The 18,103-nt window shown below is 40.6% G+C and overlaps 1 protein-coding gene across 1 annotated transcript; it reads right to left on the bottom strand.

The window, feature by feature from the left end:
- Positions 1–823: 823 nt before the first annotated feature.
- TNFRSF11B (TNF receptor superfamily member 11b) lies at positions 824–17,577 on the bottom strand. The gene is made up of 5 exons (XM_037381958.1): positions 17,201–17,577; positions 7,440–7,809; positions 3,627–3,821; positions 3,091–3,315; positions 824–1,951 (listed from the first exon to the last, which is right to left on the bottom strand). Exons 1-5 carry the CDS (start codon positions 17,228–17,230, stop codon positions 1,563–1,565), a joined length of 1,209 nt encoding a protein of 402 aa, XP_037237855.1. The 5' UTR covers positions 17,231–17,577; the 3' UTR covers positions 824–1,562.
- Between the last annotated feature and the right edge of the window lie 526 nt (positions 17,578–18,103).

Genomic DNA, 18,103 nt, shown 5'->3' with positions numbered 1-18,103 from the left:
AACCCAAGTATTTTAAAGCAATATGTACTCTCTGTAAGGAGAGCAGCTGTGATGAGCACCTATCATATCTACCAGGACTCTCTTTCTCGTTCGTTGCTTAAGATCCTCTCATTTGTAATAGAGGAATATTGTCATACAAGGCTAAATGCTGATGGCTTTTCCTTCCTTTACACACGGGAGAAGAATATATTGAATACTCCAGCTCTGTTCACACGTGGTTTAAAGAACAGGAGTACAGTCTTCCTCTGCAGCCACCAAAGCCCTTGGCTTGCACTGTGAATGATGACTGGCCCTTAAAATTATGTGAGCTTTTGGTAACAGTACTCCCTGTTGCCTTTTTTGGGGGGCCATGTCTTTGCAGGTGTCTCATTCTGTAACTGAGGGCAATGGTAATCTTTTTATTCTTTTTTTTTTTTTTTTTTATGTGACCTCTCTGTGCTCCCTTCCTTTAAACATCATGGCAATATGTGAGGCTTTCCAAGCCTGTCAGGGCTGTGCATCATCTTTCCTCCATGAAATTACAAGCTGTGGTTAGGGCAAAGGTTGTGAGCTCTCCAAGAATGACACTGGGCCAAATGTGTCTATGGTTGTATCACAACCACCTGGGCCCTCTGAACTAGGACCTTTAATACTTTTCACCTTCTTTCACACCTGTACAGTGACCATGAAAATCCAGCGCTGGTCAATATTTACTTGGCTCACATATTAACTACTAGACCAGACAGGGAGTAGCACAGAGCCAAGCCCAAGATAAGGCATGAAATCCACATGATCTTTGTTATTAGTTCCTATTTCAGAGTCAAGAGTAAAACACCAGTCAAAAAGTAAACTGAAAAATTTAATTGTTTTATAAAATAAGATTATGAAATTCTATATAAAAATCCAGCTTCTTAAATATGGTACATTCACTTCCTCACAGAATATTTAAATATTCAGGTCACTTATGCTATATTTTCACCGTATTTGAGTTAAAATCATTGGATAAATTAAAACATCCCTACCAAAAGATACCACAACTTATACAAATAAAACTAAGCAATAATACTTTTTTAAATACAAAATGTAAAGAAATTAATAACTCTTACAGCATGCTACAAAATTTTGCCAGAAAAATATATGGGATCATTTTTGTTTAGCTAGAAAATATACAGTGTGCTTTTCATTTCTCTTCCTAAAATTCAGTCTCATACAATTTCCATTTAACTTAATAAATATGTACAACAAAACTGTTTATTCCTCAAAGAATATAAATAGCAAATACTGGAGTAGAGCCTGGTCCGGCATTCTTTTTTCATCTAGTGACTACAGTGGGGCTTTTCAACTCTTGAATGTGCAAAAATGCAGAATCAGGCTCTTAGTGTTATCAACAGGGTAATAGCTTTTACAAAAGTGATTTTATTTTTTTAAAAAAACTCCGACAACACTGCAAAAGACTTAGAGCTATTCCAGTCAGGCATTTCTATAAATAGTAAGACATAATGTAAGGAAACAACGTTCCAGTTTAATTACTGCTGGCAGTAATTAGGGGAAAATAGTCAGTGGAGAATTAAAAACATCTTGAATTAGACACATCTTACTTTCACTGATTTAACTTGGTTCCCTATCATTTCTAAAAAGAGTTTCTGGTATAATCTATACATTGTAAATCTGTGAAGAAACTTAACCACCTTCTTCAGACTTTGAATGGTTCGTTTTGGAAAATGGTATGTTTTCAAGTGTTTCAGTCCATAGATTAAACCTTTAATGGTGTCTTGGTCACCATTCTTTATTCTCCACAGATTGAGAAGCTTCAGAACTTGCTCTGTAGGTTGACATAGTTTCATTGTGCGCTCGATATCCTCTTTTCCCACTTTCTTGCCTGGTAAGCTTACCATCAGTGTGTTAAGATGTTCAAAGGTGAGGTTCAGATGGCCAATATGCTTTAAGACACTATTTTCGCAATGATCGATATCTATGGAAAGTGAAAAGAAAGGTAAGTACAATGTATTACAACTTTACCACAGCCTGCAAAAAGCTTCCCAAAACTCAAGGTGAATATTCTCTCCCATTTTTTTTTTTTAATTTTATTTCAAATAATTCTCTCAGCAATGCTTTTTCTTTAGGCTCGTGAAAACACTTAAGAATTTAATTAACTTTGCAAATACAAACAGCCTCAAATTACAGACTTCATAGCAAGTATATATTCCTACATGCCTGGTTCATTTATCTTGTAAAATGTTTTGTGTATGTGTTAGGGCTCCCAATATTTGGTTCAAGTGAATGAAAATTTTTCTCTTCTTCTTCAGAAACGTCTAGGCGAGCTTTGCTAAAATAGTCATTTTGGTTTTTGAAGTATACTAGACACATCACAGCCTGACATAAGCATGCACACTAAAAAGGAGAGGGGAAAAAACCCCGTGTCTGCAGCATTTTTCAAATCTGTTCTGAGCGGATGAAAGGTCGTTCGAATGTGGTGGTTGTTGATGATGGCTTACATGAAAAGACTTGGCCTGACTCTCATAAAACACCTTGGTGTTAACACTGCAGCACTATTTCACCTTTGACACCTGTCTTGGCAGATTCAGCACAAACAAAGCGGTGAATTGGCATGACAAATAGGTACCAGAAGGCAAAAAGAAGGGAAAGCCTGTCTGTGTATTCCTCAGTCCCATGTGTCCCCAGTCCATGAATAGATGTTCTAGTCCGAGCTGTCAATCTCCACTTTACAGAAGACAAATTGCACTCTCAGTTGCAGGCATCCAGCTCCCTCTAACCTCAACAGCCACTGCTCAGATACGACAGTGAGAAACATTTTCCCACTTGATCAAAATTCTTCCTATGTTGTGCACTCTCAAAAGGCAATCCTGGCTGTGACACCACACACGCTCCCGAAGGGGCTACAAGTCTGGGAAGAATTCAGTGACCAGAAGCTAAATTATCTTCCTGCTTCCCCTCGACTTCACTGTGCTTATGGCATCGATAAAACGCAGTCAAACCCTGCAGGTCCTCCTCAAAGCATAATGTATCACCAGGAGGTATTTGATCCCAAGCAATTTTTAAAGTGCCATTTAGAAGGTTGCTTTTAATATACATGCTATGAAAATAAGGTACCTTGAATAATCTTCTTGACCATATCCTGTTCCTTGTTTTGCTGCTTCCATAATTTCAAAAGCTGGAAGGTCTGTTCCTGAGAACTGTGCCTTTGTTTAATCCTTTCGATATTTTCTGTGCTAACCTTTGTCCCAGGCAAACTGTCTGCTAGTATGTTCAGCCAGTTAGGTGTGAGCTGAGTAGGAACAGCAAACCTGAACAAAGCCTCCTCACACAGGGTTACATCTGAAATGAGAAAGAGAAAAGGAATGTCAATTGGTCTGATGTTACCCTGCCCGTCTCAGAAAAAAAAAGCAAGCAGCAAGGATAAGAAGTGTTTAAAAAACAAACTAATGAGTGATCTTTACAGTGCTGGTGCTCTCTGTGCTTGAGCTCCATTTGGTCTGACCTACAATAATTAAAACTGTACTATAGCCATCACCATAGCAGGCAAATGGCTAACAAGCTAGATATTTTTATCATAAATGCTGAAACACTAATTTTAACTATAATTAAAGGTATGTTTTCAGAGCACTTTTCCTTAATAAGATACATACCTATTCCACATTTCTGAGGTGTCATATCTGCATTTTCCTGACAGACGTTGTCACGAACTGCATTTCCCTTCAATGCTGTTTTGAAACCCAGTGCGCTACAGTTCGTGTGCTTTAGACAGGCTGCTTTGGATGATGTTTCATTTGAGAAAAATCCTTCTGGACATCTCTTACATACAGTGTCACTCTCAGGGGTACCTGTGGAAACAGGAAAATAATGCATCCAATTACATGTAACTTCAACTGTGAAAAAAATACAAGAATACAAAACCAGAAGGAAATATTCCTCTCCAAATTGTCATGCTTCTGCTTTTCACATTTCTGATCTAGGAAGAAATCACATTTAGGAAAAAAAGCAAACCCAACACCTCCAATTTTGAAAAACAAAACATGTCCTTTAAGAAAATGATGTTCCTGCTGGAATAATGGAGTAAATAGTACTTTTACATATACTTCTTGCTGAATTTAAAATCAGTAATAACTTATTAAATCAGTAATTTAGTAAAGTAATATCTTTAAATCAGTAATTACTTGAGTCTACTTAGACGTTACATGATGTCTGACCTTCATCTGTCAACTGTAGAAATGTTCTGTCAAATAATTAAACGGCACGAGAAACTGTTCTAAATTTTACTCTGTAGTATCTGCCCAGAACCTTGCTTGAATGGATTACTTTAGTTCTAGCTAAAAATACAACCCAACTAAATATCAACTGAAGACCCTCTGAAAAGTACTTTCCCTGCTCAAATATTAAATTATACATGAAAATAGAATTTCAGTAAAATTTTTGAACTTTTTTCTGGGCTTGAATAAAATATTATTAAAAGCAAATAAAATCAATTTCCAATATAGCAAAAATATTTAATATGCATACGTATGTTTTGCTTTGTGTTTTATTTTTACACAGCATAGTTTTACTTCAGAATCAAAAATATAACACAACAACAGAATGACAATACATGGTTTTATCACATTGACAAAGAGCTAGACAATTGATGCGTGAAACCTGAAACAATGCAAAATCTAACCACCAGTGGTAGGAAAGCAACAGCACCAATAATTGTTGAATTTTCACTCTTAATTCATCTTTATTCAGTCAACATTTAAGCAAGTGCCTGAAGTCTAATATCTAATATTGCATTGAACATGAACTTAAGCACATGCTTAAATTTTTTTGAAATATTTGGAAAACGTATTTGAAGAAGAAAATGCCTCCATCTAGTGTATTTTGGAAGTATTTACATGTTGATGCTTATTTTAATGCTAGCTTTTAAGTAATTTTATTTATTTTGTGCATTTCCTTAGAGAAAAAGAGTATGAATCTCAAGTTTTACACCAGCTGTGAAATGAAGATTAATACTTGCATATACGTGACCTAGCACTTCTCTCATCAGACAACAAGTGAAAACAAAGAAGTTTTTGTTCATCTGAAAAAACAGAGACTGCGCATTGCCAACCCCCCCAAAATCCTCTGCTTGTTGCAGCCAGCACCCCACCTGCAGCAACAGTGTCTGCCCCTGTGTTTTCTTGTGCAGTGTGAGAGCATCAAAACTCTCTCGGGGCTGCACAGAACTCTGGCCAAGACCTGTACCTGAGCCGGCAGTAATGACCTTTCCTGAGGCATCTGAATTCTTAGCAGCTTTCCCTGCTTCAGACACGCCGCTGTTGTGTTCTGGCAGCAAGGAAGGGGAAGAAAGGAGAGTCCCTGCAAACAGTGCGTTGTTCTGCTCGGAGCTTCCTCTATAACCTCTATAACCTTTGCGGCACAAGAGGGAAATAAACTGGGTAATCCATCAGCATTCTCAGGGTTCAGCACAAAGTCACCTCCCAGCTTTACCACCTTCTTCTTCGCTGCTTATCTGGCCGGTCTTGTTCAGGGCATAAACCACCGCAGCCCATCTGCCTTTCCGCCGCTCCCTCCAATTTGCCTGGAATCCCCCATTCTCCCCAGGGAAACGGCAGCCGCCAGGAAGACAGTGCCTCCTCATACCGGTGCTGCTTCCCCAGCGCATTGCTGCTAAACGCTCTGCCACATGCAGGGCCAACCACAGCAGAAAGGAACAAAACCTTTATCTTGCACTCACAGAAGGGGACTACCAAAGTAAAGTGATCTGCCCAACGTAATCATGAGCAACTGACAGTGGGGAAACAGATTTCTAATGCTTTAAGCTTTAAATGAGACTTCTTGTGTGGCAGTGGAAGCATATTTTTCTACACTTAGGTTTTACTACACTTGAATTTACATCATTACAAAGTTCAGAAAGGCAGAAAGCAGGACACAGTTTGGCCCATGCTTATTAAACTCTCAATTGATGCCTCACCTCAAAAGCTGACTATTGACACAGGGGTATGCAATTATTTTTACATCTTCTTTCCTTGTTTGAGGTCTGCTTGGGACTACCTGGTTCGTTCTGATAGTCTTTTGGAAATCAACTTTACAATAAATTACACAATTCAAAAATTTATCTTCTTCCAAAGTTTGTTTCATTTTGAACACAGGGATTCAAATTTGTCTGCCACGGTTTCACTGTGCTCACAGAGATGCAGCAGGCTGGTTGCTCAGACAATTTAAACTTCTTTGTTCAGCTCCCAAGTGGTCTTTCTGCGAACTTTGTTTCTGGCCCCTTTTGACTTGCTGCCAAGGTACGGTGGAACCTCATTAACCCAAGCCCCTGGGTATAACAATTTAGGTTAATGAAGGTTTATAATATGGAAATGCGGTAGCTGCCAGTGGAAATGCTTAACAGTGGCAAGGGCATCAGGGTAATGCTTAGGTAACCAATTACTCAGGGACTACTGAGCAGCTACAGCAGCGACACTCCTTACGTCAAAGTTGTCCTCCAGTGAGAGGTTCATAACCCAAGAAAGGACTCCCAAGCTGTCATGTGGCACAGCTCTCAAATGTACAGGCCAACCAGCTCTAGTGCTTCTCACTATGTACATAATTCCTAGGGAAGTAATTCTGTAGTCTGGAGACTGGTTGCCTACGGGTTCGTGTCTGAGATGCTTTGATTTTCCATATTCCCTTCCTCAGTACGCTTCTCCAGGCAGTTATCAATCTCTGTACAATGACAGTTTACAATTCTTTCAGGCTGTATTAAATACTGGAGCTAAACTGAGCCCTGACATTTGCCAAATGATAAATGATGTATTTTGTTTTGAGAGAACTTATTGGTTTAACAATTTATGTTGTCTTAAATGAATACACTCCACTGAAAAGTACCACTTCGCTCTGTATCCTCACGAGACACACAGCACAACGCCAGCCTGCTTGACAAAGAAATGGTTGTTTGTTTCATAATAGTAACAGTTTCCCTAAGAGTTCCACTTAGGATGCTGATAATTAATTATTACCACATATTGCTGTGATGCTAGAGCTGTATTAATATTGTTATAATTATACACTTGGTGTCAAACATGTAGTGCTCCTGGTGTTTGTCAAGATATACAGTTGTTTGAAACAGCAGATTTCAAAATGAAAAACATTATTATTTATCACACACACAAATACTACATTCCAGATAATGTTCCTTTAAAAGAGGCAATCCATCATGTTTCTCATTAGAGTGCAATTTGCTACATTTGCTACTGCCATTAAGTTATATATTACAGTAGGAGCAGGGTATTCCGCTGAGAAATGTTCCTCTGGCTACAGTCCAAATGATGCAGACTAGGAACAGGTTCAATTGGCTTTACAATTTACTGTCCTGTAATTTCATCCGGACAAGGCTCTTTCCTAATCTTGTAAGTGCTACGAGTCATTGATGTGCGGTAGAGGTCTAATTAAGTCTGCGCACACTGACAAGCGGTACGTACCTGGCTGCGCAACACCGAATCCAGGAGGACACTCTGTGTGCTTTAAACAAAACTCAAGCTCCAGGTATCTGCCTTCGATGCACTCGCAGACGCGGTTCTGTGTGCTGGTGCACTCCTGCTTGATGTACTGCAGCTCTTTGCAAACGGTGCTGCAGTACTGGCATTCATCATTGCTGTTCCACTCCTCAGCATAGTACTGGTCCGGACACGGGGCACACTGCGTCGGGCTGGTGGCTGTACAGTGCTGCTTCACGTAGCTCCCAGGAGGGCACTGGTCACACAGCAGTTGACGAGATGTCCCTGGGTCGTAATGGGCATACTTGGGGGGAGAGCTGTCCTGGATGGCCCACTTAACAGAAATGTCCAAGAGCTAGCAATAGGAAAATACAACATGGCTTGCTTTAGTTCTGGGGAGCACCGTGGTCACACAGAAGCCTACATTTTAATGAGTTTATGAATCTAATCATGTCACTATCTTAAAAAAAAATGTTTGCATTAGAAATTTATAAAATATTAACCAGTTTCCAGACTCTCCTATGTCTGTCAGAATGGGAAATTTTTACGATCTTATCCAGCAAATCTTCCTGCCACACATACTTCCTTGTTCTTCCGTAGGTGTAGATCCTATTCTTGTCTCATTTACACGCATTCGGTATCACTGGGCAATGACCTTTTACCGCCTGGCACCACAGAACCTGGCCAATTAGTTTCACTGGTGACACGCTCGATGTGCAACAAGGTGGGGATTATGCACTCCTGTGTTCCTAAGTATCAGTACTTCAGATGCAAAAGAAATACCATCTCAGCATACAAATCTGACCAGCATACCGCACCATTACCACAGATACCTTTAAAGGTGGTTCCTTACAATATTTCTTTTCACCAGCAATGAATGGCTAGAACAATATAGGTTTCATTTTAATGCTTTCTATTTAATCTTGCACTGCAAAGCAGCAGCTCCAGGGATAAAACGTGGCAGCTACATCAAGTATGAAGATGCAGCTTCAGGCAGAGGTAAAGAATGCTGCAGTTTATGAAGGGTACGTTGAAGATTTAATTGCACGAGCTGGAAGAGGCCAGGCTAACACTTTTGCTTCCCATATAAAACCACAGGCTTACAGCTGTTGTGAGGACCTGGCTCAGTACTGGCACACGTCGTGACCGCTACAGCCCTTCTGCTTCCTGCAACAGCCTGCTTCGCTGGTGCCACTTGGGATCTAGCGATCTGAGATGACCTTGCCCCTCTGCTGAAACAACCTCCGTATCACATCGTTTTGGTCTTGTAACTGAAAATTTGGTTCTGTGATTCCACCGGCCTATCAAAAAAGTAAGTCCTGGGTTTACTCCCTGTACACTGCCCTGAGCCCCACAGGGTCAGCTGCCAGCTCCCTCTGCCCATCGAGAACATGGCTCTGCCCCAGTGCTGCGTATCATTCAAATTATAGACCCAACTAACTTGTCTTTGTTGCTATTTTAATCCCAGTCAGGTAGCACAGAGTTGCCAATTCCATTTCAAGAACGTTATTTTCCTCTTTTCCAATGCAGATGTCCCCAAAGTGTGAGTGGAATTAACACTTTTTATTCATTCAGACTCTGCATTTCCTAAAAAGGTGTCATCTAAGGGCCTCACTTCTGTCACAGCATGGCACTTCTGAAGTGATAGTCTTATTAAGGTTGCAAAGGACAACTTAATCATTCATCTGCATTAACACAAGTCACAGCATTTGCACCAAGTAGTATTAGGTGCCTAAATTAGGAACTCTTACTGCTTAAGAAAATATTCTTAAGTGCATCCTCCTGTTGCCGGTCTATGAATCCACTTTTTATACAGCTATACTTAGACAGGCTAAAGAATGAAGTGCAGATCACATGGCTATTCCCCACAGCCTCTTTTAGTTCCCCTTGACTAAGGCCTGTAACTTGTTCTAGCTGTGATTTCTACAGATGGAGATCCCACTTTTTCTTGTGGTCTCAATGCACAATCTCTTCTGCTGTGAGAAATTCCTTACTAGTCATTGAAGTATGATGTACCACTCCATTTTCGTTAAATAACTGGATCCATTTCATGTGATCTATTTAACCAGAGGGTGCAGCACATTTTTTAATAGTGAATGGCTTTCCACTGATGAAAAATGCACCCACCCTTGGTAAATCTACAGCTATTACTCTAGTAATAAGGAAGTCCTGGTAATCCCATTAATTGTTAATGTGAACAGTCAGGTTTCCTTCTGTGTTTTTTATTCAGTAATAGATGATACAGCATCCCAGAGTCCAAGACTGGCATGGACACACACATTCCCTTTGCTGAACATAACAGACTGCAACATGCAGCACAGATGCTACAAAGATAAGCATCAACCCACATTTCATGCAGATGTCTGCGGAAACCCAAGACAATACCCAACTCAGATGAAAATCTGACACTGCGAAAATTATTAGAGACAGCAACCAGACACACGGGCAGCGTGTCCTTGTGCAGAAACACCAGCTTTCCTGCTCTGCAATGTACAGCTCCCAACAAATCCCAAGCTGTCACTGCAGCAGAATCTGCTCCTCTCAGTCACGCCTCTGCCCTTGGTGACACATTTTCAGGTGCTGAAAGGTTAGGCGGACCATTTCATGACTGCTTAACTCACCTCTGCAGGAGCAAGAGCAACAACATTTTCTTTATTTTCCTTACCCAGCTTTTTACATTGAAAATCATATATGAGACAAGTGAGAAGTTTTGCTGCAGGGGATGATTCAACATTAAAAATAATTCAAAATTGGTAAATAGGGTATAAGAGCATGGGGGTTTGTAGGCAAAAATGTTTCCTGAAGAACCTACAGCTATGTAAAGCAAGCCAATAAAAAAATGAAAACAATTCAACACAATTTGAGAGGAAATGATTTTAAAAAATTGAGAAAAAATAAAAAGAAATACTTGAACAATACATGTGTGAGATCATGCAAAGCTTTGCCTTTGGAAGTACCAACAGCTATGAACTGTTAATGGCAACCAGAATACTATTAATCTAAATAAACATACTCAGTAACCATAATAACAGGGTTAATAAATCAGGATCACTAAAAGGATGATCAGTCTTTGCATCTGATATTTTCTTTGTCTTTTTAAAAGAAAAGCACATCACGCCTGTCTTCTTTCCCAGAAACACAACTTGTATAGCTGCAATAATCCATCCATCAGTGGCTGAGCCATTTGTGTGCAGGATCCAACACCTTTATTTAGTAAACAATTATGACAAAAGATTCTTCAGTCAAACTAAAGGTATAAATTCAATCAGTATCTCAGTATTTCGCCAGAACATTCTTTACATATTTTTCAACATAGAGCTAGATTACCATTACCATTACTGTTTGATTACTATGATCCTACTAGTACAGTGAGCTGTTGTGGCTCATTGCCACAGGACATTGTAAATGGTTGAGTTCAAAATGTTTCTTGACATAGTAATGGAGGAAAATAATGAAGGGCTATTAAACATAAACATCATCTTTTGATCAGGAACCCCCAAACCACAATTTCCTTGAGTCTAGAGGAGTGTTTTGGGAAAATATCACTATTTTTCTGCCTTTTTCTTCCATCTCCTCTATGCACCAGTTATCAGCCCCTGCCATAGACAGCATATGGGGCTTTTTAGGACATTTTTTCTGGATCATTTTTTTCTTAGACCCAGTACAGCTATTAGTATGTAGTTAAGTACATTTCTAGACTCCAATCCCCAATACCACGCTTCTTCATAAGACTACTGTAGGTCCCTTAATAATACTTAAGAGAATAGATCTGCAAGATTGTCTTCTATGCAGACTGAAAACACCTAGCACACATGAGCATTCTGAATATTAATATGCAACCTGAAAATCAGCAGTTATCCTTGAACTGCCAAACTATCAACTGCCAAAGTAAAAGCAATCTATTTTTCAGAAGTTTTGCAAAAATGCAGGAAGAATAGTGTAAGGTAATTAAGTATAATTTTAGTTTTACTGCAGCAACTTGGCACAAACAGAAGGAAAGACTCTTCTTGTCCCACAGCTCACAGAATAAGTCAGAGGGGAATGTCACTAAACTGTCCTTTCTCCTGTCCTAAGACACACTGAATTTCTGCTTACATTAGCAAGTTGGATCACCTGTTACAGCAGATTTGTAGAGCAAAACAGATGGTGCCAGGCACCTGACATCCACATTATGCATGATTCAGAGGGGATATTTGGACTAACTTCAGTCTGCTCTCGTGGACTGAGCATGCATTAGTGGTTACAGTGCATCTGGTGCGTCTCTGGAGTCCGTCCCTGGATTTACTTTCATCAATCCAGTTTACTTTTGTAAATCCACTTTGTGCACTCCAAGTCTGCCCTGATGTGCAAACTAAAATACAGTAAGTAAGGATAATCAGGAGAGGCCGTTCAAAAGCGTGTTCCCAAATCTAATTAAAATGATAATTAAATGCATTTTATGTCATTCCTGACATTCTCCTCCTGAACTATGCTATAACCAACTTGGTAGCAGATTCTCAGCCACGTAAAACCTTTGACTAACCTGAATGCCCATGTTTAAAGGTGGGCTATGTACTAAACACCTGAATCTCCACTGTAAGAAATGGCACTATTTGAGCACATGAAAATGCCATGATCAGAACTTACTAGTTCTGAACACTGGTCTTCCCAAAAGCTTCATAGAAAGCAGGATTTCTCCTATAATCATGCCAGCAATGGCTTGTTTTGCTTTTGCTGGAAAAGTTCGGCATGTTCCAGTTTGAAAGGAGAAAGAAACTAGAAGTCTGGCTTCAGTTTACTGGAATCAGAAGTAGGGACAACGAGCATGTTCACCTTTTAAGCCTTAAGAAACCAAAGCTGGAGTCTATCAGTGCTACACCTGGCCAAAGTGATGGATTTATCACTCAGATGATTGCATAAAATTCTGTTCATCCTTGTTTAGGAAAGGTTAATGCAGCCTGGAAGAAGTACAGAAAAAGTTTAGCAGGAAACGGAGTAATTAATCTTGAAGAGGTTCTTGATTTGGTTAATAGTTTGGCAAGTCAAAACAGTACCTATAGATACAGTACAGATAGACAGCGAACACACAAGAGAGAACTTTCTCCATTAAAGGATAATGATGGCAAATGAAAAAGGGATCCTCTCATCAGAGGAAGTTTGGGGACAACCTTTTACTGAGAAGCAGGTGCAAGAAAGCCAAGCAGTTTAAATATAGCTTTCAATGCATTTCTGAAAGCAAATACACCATTTGGTTTCCTGGAAGAGCTGGGGAATGGACTGAAAAGATCTAGGCAGCTTCTTTTAATTTTAATCCCCAAGCAAGTCCTTTATATCCCAACACCAATGGAAGCCAGTGATACTCAGTATCTTGTTCATCTCCAACAAATCAACTGCTATTCTGTTTCAGAGTGCACTCAATTGCAAATGATTTTCCTAGGGGTAGTGAAATCCAAGGCTCAGTTTAAAAAAAACATTCCCCAGAGTTGGGAGGTTTTGTTCTATGAGTATGAAATGCTATCAGTAACAAAATAATTACAACAAACCAAAACCAAAACAAAACCTAGTGTCATTAACTACATCTATCAACCCGTCAGGTGAAATTCAGTTCTAGTGTCATAGGCTCATTTCTGAGAGGACTGAAAAACTCAGTCCTCATCCATCTCCCTGGGACAAATCCTGGGTACCTCTCAGGATGGCTGTCTCGTGTGAGGAACCAAGATGAACTGTAAATACTGAAGTACAAGTCTAGTGTAAGTCAGTGTCATACAAGTAAATACTGAGAATTTATTCAAAATGAGTTACTCAAGGTTAAGAAACAATTCTTTCATTGTGTCACTCAACACATTAGACCTGAAGCTGTATTTTTCCATACTATCTTTATGTCAGCATGCATAATGCTAACATAAAAGGCCTGTGCATTCCATTTATTTGAGCCCTTAGAAGATGCTTTTGAAAGAGAAATAATGTGATTGTAAAATTTCATTTTAGATCTTGGGCATGAAAAAAGTACACGCCCTTTTCTTTCATCTTTAAATGTAAGGCAAAGAGCCACTTGCTTTTTCTTGTTGAATTAAAATGAACTGAAAGACAAAGCACATAAAGCAAAAATCCTTCAAGCATCATCCCCTTAAATCACTGCTTTGTAAAAGAAAAGAAAGTGGCTTTTCAGCATATGAAAATATTATTATATAGCTTGGCTTTGTGGTTTTGGGTTGTAGACCAAAGAAGAATGTTTAATTTGCTGAGAAAGATAAATCTGTTTCTGTTTTGCATTCCACAACTATTCCGAAGCATATTTTCCTGCGTGATAAATAATCATTCAAGGCATCTGTCAGATTGCCTCTAGTGTTTGCATTGGGTTCAAAGTAAAACCTCCCAACTCTCTGCTTTCTACACAAAGTATTTGGACAAAGCTAAGGCAAGAGGCCTTCTCTTACCCTCAGCCCTTAGGCAGAATGCCTCACTGAAATCATGCACAGACCCCAGAGAAATCCCAGTGGTGAAATATAGCACTGAAGGATATTAACAACATTCTCCTAATCAACAACTTGTCAAATCAAAACAGTAACTCTAGATCCAGTATGTGACAGTGTCATTCTGGATCAGATCCATGGCCATCTATTGCAAACAACCACTGTAAAATATTTGTCATCGAGGGAGAAGTTACTTTCATCCACGTGGGAGATACTCAGCTCTCATTCTCCCCACCTTGCTGCTCTGGGGGGCCCCATGCAATCACCGAAAGTAACCTCTGTGGGCCAGCGGCTATGCAGCACTGCTGAGCCCAGGAGCTGCCTCAGGCTCACGTAGAGCACAGCCCAGGCAGGGCACCTTTCGGCAGACTGCAGCAGAGCGTCAGGTACACAACACAAGCTAAAATGGAGTCATTTTTGCTGGTTTGAGTTTAGCTTATAAAGCTGTTCCACCAAACTGTTCCAATGCAATCCGCTCACTTGGGACGTAAAGGAACCTACTTTTGTACAGTAGATGCTTCATAAAGTGGAGGCTGCTCCTTTACATAAGGAATGTGACTAGTGACTCTCCTGAGCCACCTGTATTCAAAGCAGGCTATCAACCACTGTCTTCATTTCTGTCAGTACAGCTGTATGTCAGCAATTCAGATCTCACAGAGACTTTGCAAGGCACCATTAGTTGTCATTCACAAAGCAATTTAGGGGTCTAAACTATTGTTTCATTTTCAGTGGTAGAAAAATGACACTCAGCTGAAGAGCAGTTTTACATCTTATCGAAGAAGTGCTACATTGGAAGTCTTTGTTTCTATGAGTTATATTTGCCTTGAAGCATGTGGAGGAAGAAAGCAGAAAAGACTAACCAGGTATTCACCAGAAGATGTGTCTTATCCATAGCACACATTTTGGAACATTATTCACCAGAGTGACATCAAGATTTAGAGCCAACCCAAACGTGGGATGTTACCAAGATGACTACAGTCTGCCTTTGCACTGAACAGAATTACTAACAACTGACCATCCAGCTCGAGAAACATTATGCCCAGTATTATGGGCAAACAGGTGTTTTTCTCCAGGAAGACCGTCAGAGCAGCAAATCTACTAGCATAGAAGTTAAACACAGAAGAAACAAAATTAAAGTTTCTGTGAGATTTGAATGGTGGGTGTTATTTAAATTGTGACAATATCTTTTAAAAAATTTTCTGGTAACCTTGGTGTTTTATTTTTAACCAACACACATGCAGACAGACAGAAGGAAAGTCAGACAGAAAGATAACTCCTACCCTCGCGGGCTGCAAAGCCACCACTGCCTACACACAGCAAACCCAACAGGCAGGCCAGAAAAAGCATGTCACATGCGCCCAGAGATCCAAAATAGAGAAAGGTCAAGTTTAAGGGTCAAGATAGTTACGTGACAAGTAACGAGATCCAGCTCTGGGGAATTTCTTTTAATTCTGTCTGATTTCATAACACTTGTCTGTTTGTAAGCAGTTTTAGTGTTTCAGCAAACAACACGTACATGCATGCACCACCACAGCAGGTCCCCTTTCTGAAACCTTAGCAAAGAGGCTAAGGCTGAAAGTACATCATGTCCAAAGAGTCTTTTTTAGCTATGGTGTCTCCAAACTAGGTTTAAGGTGAGGGAGCCAAACATACACAACTTTGTACTGCTGTTGTGCCTCTTACAAGTTTTATAAAACGGGTACTAAAATTACTTGTCTGAGCTCTAGCACATCTGACATTACTTAAACTTCACAATAACTTCAAAAAATTGCTTTTAAAACAAAAAAAAAAAAAAAAGGAAAGAAAGAATTGAATGATTAAGCACTGCGGTATGTACACCACTGACATATTTCAGCTCCAAGACTCATCTGCCAGAGGATTACACTGAACTTCAACAAACACTATTAACTTTACAGGAGAACACGAACAAGCACATTACATTTAATCAAAATCAAAATGCCAATGTGATTATTTTATGACAGCCACAGATAAGAAGACAACCTGATAACAGGCTGTTGCTGAAATTCCCAGATTAACTTCCCGTGCTTTCATGTGACAAAGAAGGGACATCGTCATACATGAAATGAAAAAGTTTTCCTGTGTTTCAATTTGCTGACCACGAGCCCGACAATTTTTGCTTCCCTTGCTCCATTAATTACTTTGGGTTTGTTTCTCAAAAAGCTCTTTCAGAAAGTTGTACGGAGAGTAATAAACATGCATTACTCATCGGATCCTGGAAATCTCGTTGCATTTATGAAGGGCTTTTAAAATAAATGGATCTCAGTTCTAATGCTCTGCCACAACATTAATGCCACTGTACTCACCAAAACAACTCAGGAACAAGTTACTGTGCAGGCATGCATAACAGCCTGCTGTGAATATTATTTTTAATGTTTTTCTTTGAATGTTTTCCTATCCAAAAGATGAATAGCCTCTGAATAGATGTTACACAGTATCTGTCTGTAAGCAGGCTGTAATTAATCTGACATCATACACAATTCCATATGGCTAAATGGATTAAATGACATTTTGAATGATTTGAAAGATTTACTGCACTGCTATCATCTGTAAAGTTGCATCTGGAAGTATCTTGCTAAATCACAAAGTAAACAAAACCTTATTAAAGCAGAGGCTTATACCAGATTTAATAACACAACTTTTTCTGTAATAGCTACTGACACAGCTACTAATTCATCACTTTCTTGCACATGAAACTGAATTTTCTAAGCCAAAACAAGCACTGCACACTTGTGCTTTTTTTCCTGGAGTTTACAGCGGTTTTCCCGGGTAAGAAAGCCAGCCCTGTATCTGGGATACTGACCAGAGCCACTGCAGCAGAGATTACAGAGACAGGCAGGGACAGAGCTTTTGTAAAGCAAAAACAAACATCCCAGCCTACAGTTTCTAAATTGATTGCTAGATATAGTGTTTTGTGTCAGCATGGTATGATGAAGCCTTAAAAAAAGGAGAGAGAAAGACAGGAAAAAAGGTGAAAGGAAAGCAAATCATGCCACTACCTTAAGAATGGGATGAAAATCCCTGCTGCTTCCCTGGAGCTGGACATGTCCATTGCACTGCAAACCTCACCAGGAAAGCTCGGTGTGATGAAATGAAAAGGGTTTACCCAGAAAATGGAGAGAAGGGGGGGGAAAGAACAAAAAAGCCCCAAACCTAAAAGAAAACCCAACCAAAAAAGAAACCCCAACCCACCAGAAGAAAAGCCATATGTCTTTACAGCCTGATCTCTGAAGCTGTAATGCATCTGAAAGCCTATCTACCTCTGAAGAGACTTACCACAAGCGTGCAGCACAGGAACTTGTTCATTGTGGTCGGTGGAAGAAACCTCAGCGAGCTGGGAAATCAGGCAGAGAGTCAGCTCCCGCTCCAGTCTCCTAGCAGCCTGCTTACATCCCCCAACATTAAAGACACGATATATATATAGTCCCGGTGTAACAGGAAGCTTTGGCTCAGCTTTGATCACTCATTCCCTACCATGACCAAACTTTTCTCTCTCTCGCACGCTGTCTCTTCCCCCCCCCCCCGCTTTTTTTTTTTTCCTTTCTTTCTTTCTTTCCTTTTTTTTTTTTAGGAACCTGTAAAACTTGATGACTTAATGGAACCCTTTGAGTGCTGTAACCACAGACTGGAAAATGCAGGAGGGAGTGTCAGGGGCTGGCCAGGGGAGGGTTTAATTGCGCTCTGGCTGGCTGGCTGGCTGTGCCCCCTCCTCTCCCCTGAGCAGCTGGCCCGGAGCAGAGACCAGCCACTGCCCGGGGACGCCAGCGGGTCCCTCAGCGTCCAGGGCTCACGGAGACACGGTTAAAAATCACTGCCAGGGCTCAGCATGGCCGCCCGACCGCAGGGCCCTCCAGCACAACCGGGGCTGCCGTTTCCATGGGAGGCAGCGGGCTCCTTTCGGCTCAGCTCCCCAGGGCTTTCCAGGAGTGGGGCTGGATGGGAGGAAAAGGCCAGGGAGGGTTTGGTGCAGGGAAAAGAGGATCCCGCTGGTTTCCATTCCCTGCTAAGGCAGGAATGTCAGGAATGGCCCCGTTGCCCCTGCCACTCACCAAGGCAGGCCTGCGCAACATGGCGGACGCCCACCCATGGCGGCTGCCCCAGCACCAGCCCTGAGGGGCTTTGTGAGGAGAGACCTGTGGGGACGGTACGGGGATTCTGCACGTGCGGTCATGAGTTTTC

This window comes from Falco rusticolus, chromosome 3, assembly GCF_015220075.1.
Source record: "Falco rusticolus isolate bFalRus1 chromosome 3, bFalRus1.pri, whole genome shotgun sequence".
Classification (NCBI taxonomy): domain Eukaryota; kingdom Metazoa; phylum Chordata; class Aves; order Falconiformes; family Falconidae; genus Falco; species Falco rusticolus.
The sequence above is the reverse complement of the archived record's forward strand: the minus strand, read 5'-3'. Positions and strand labels throughout refer to the sequence as shown.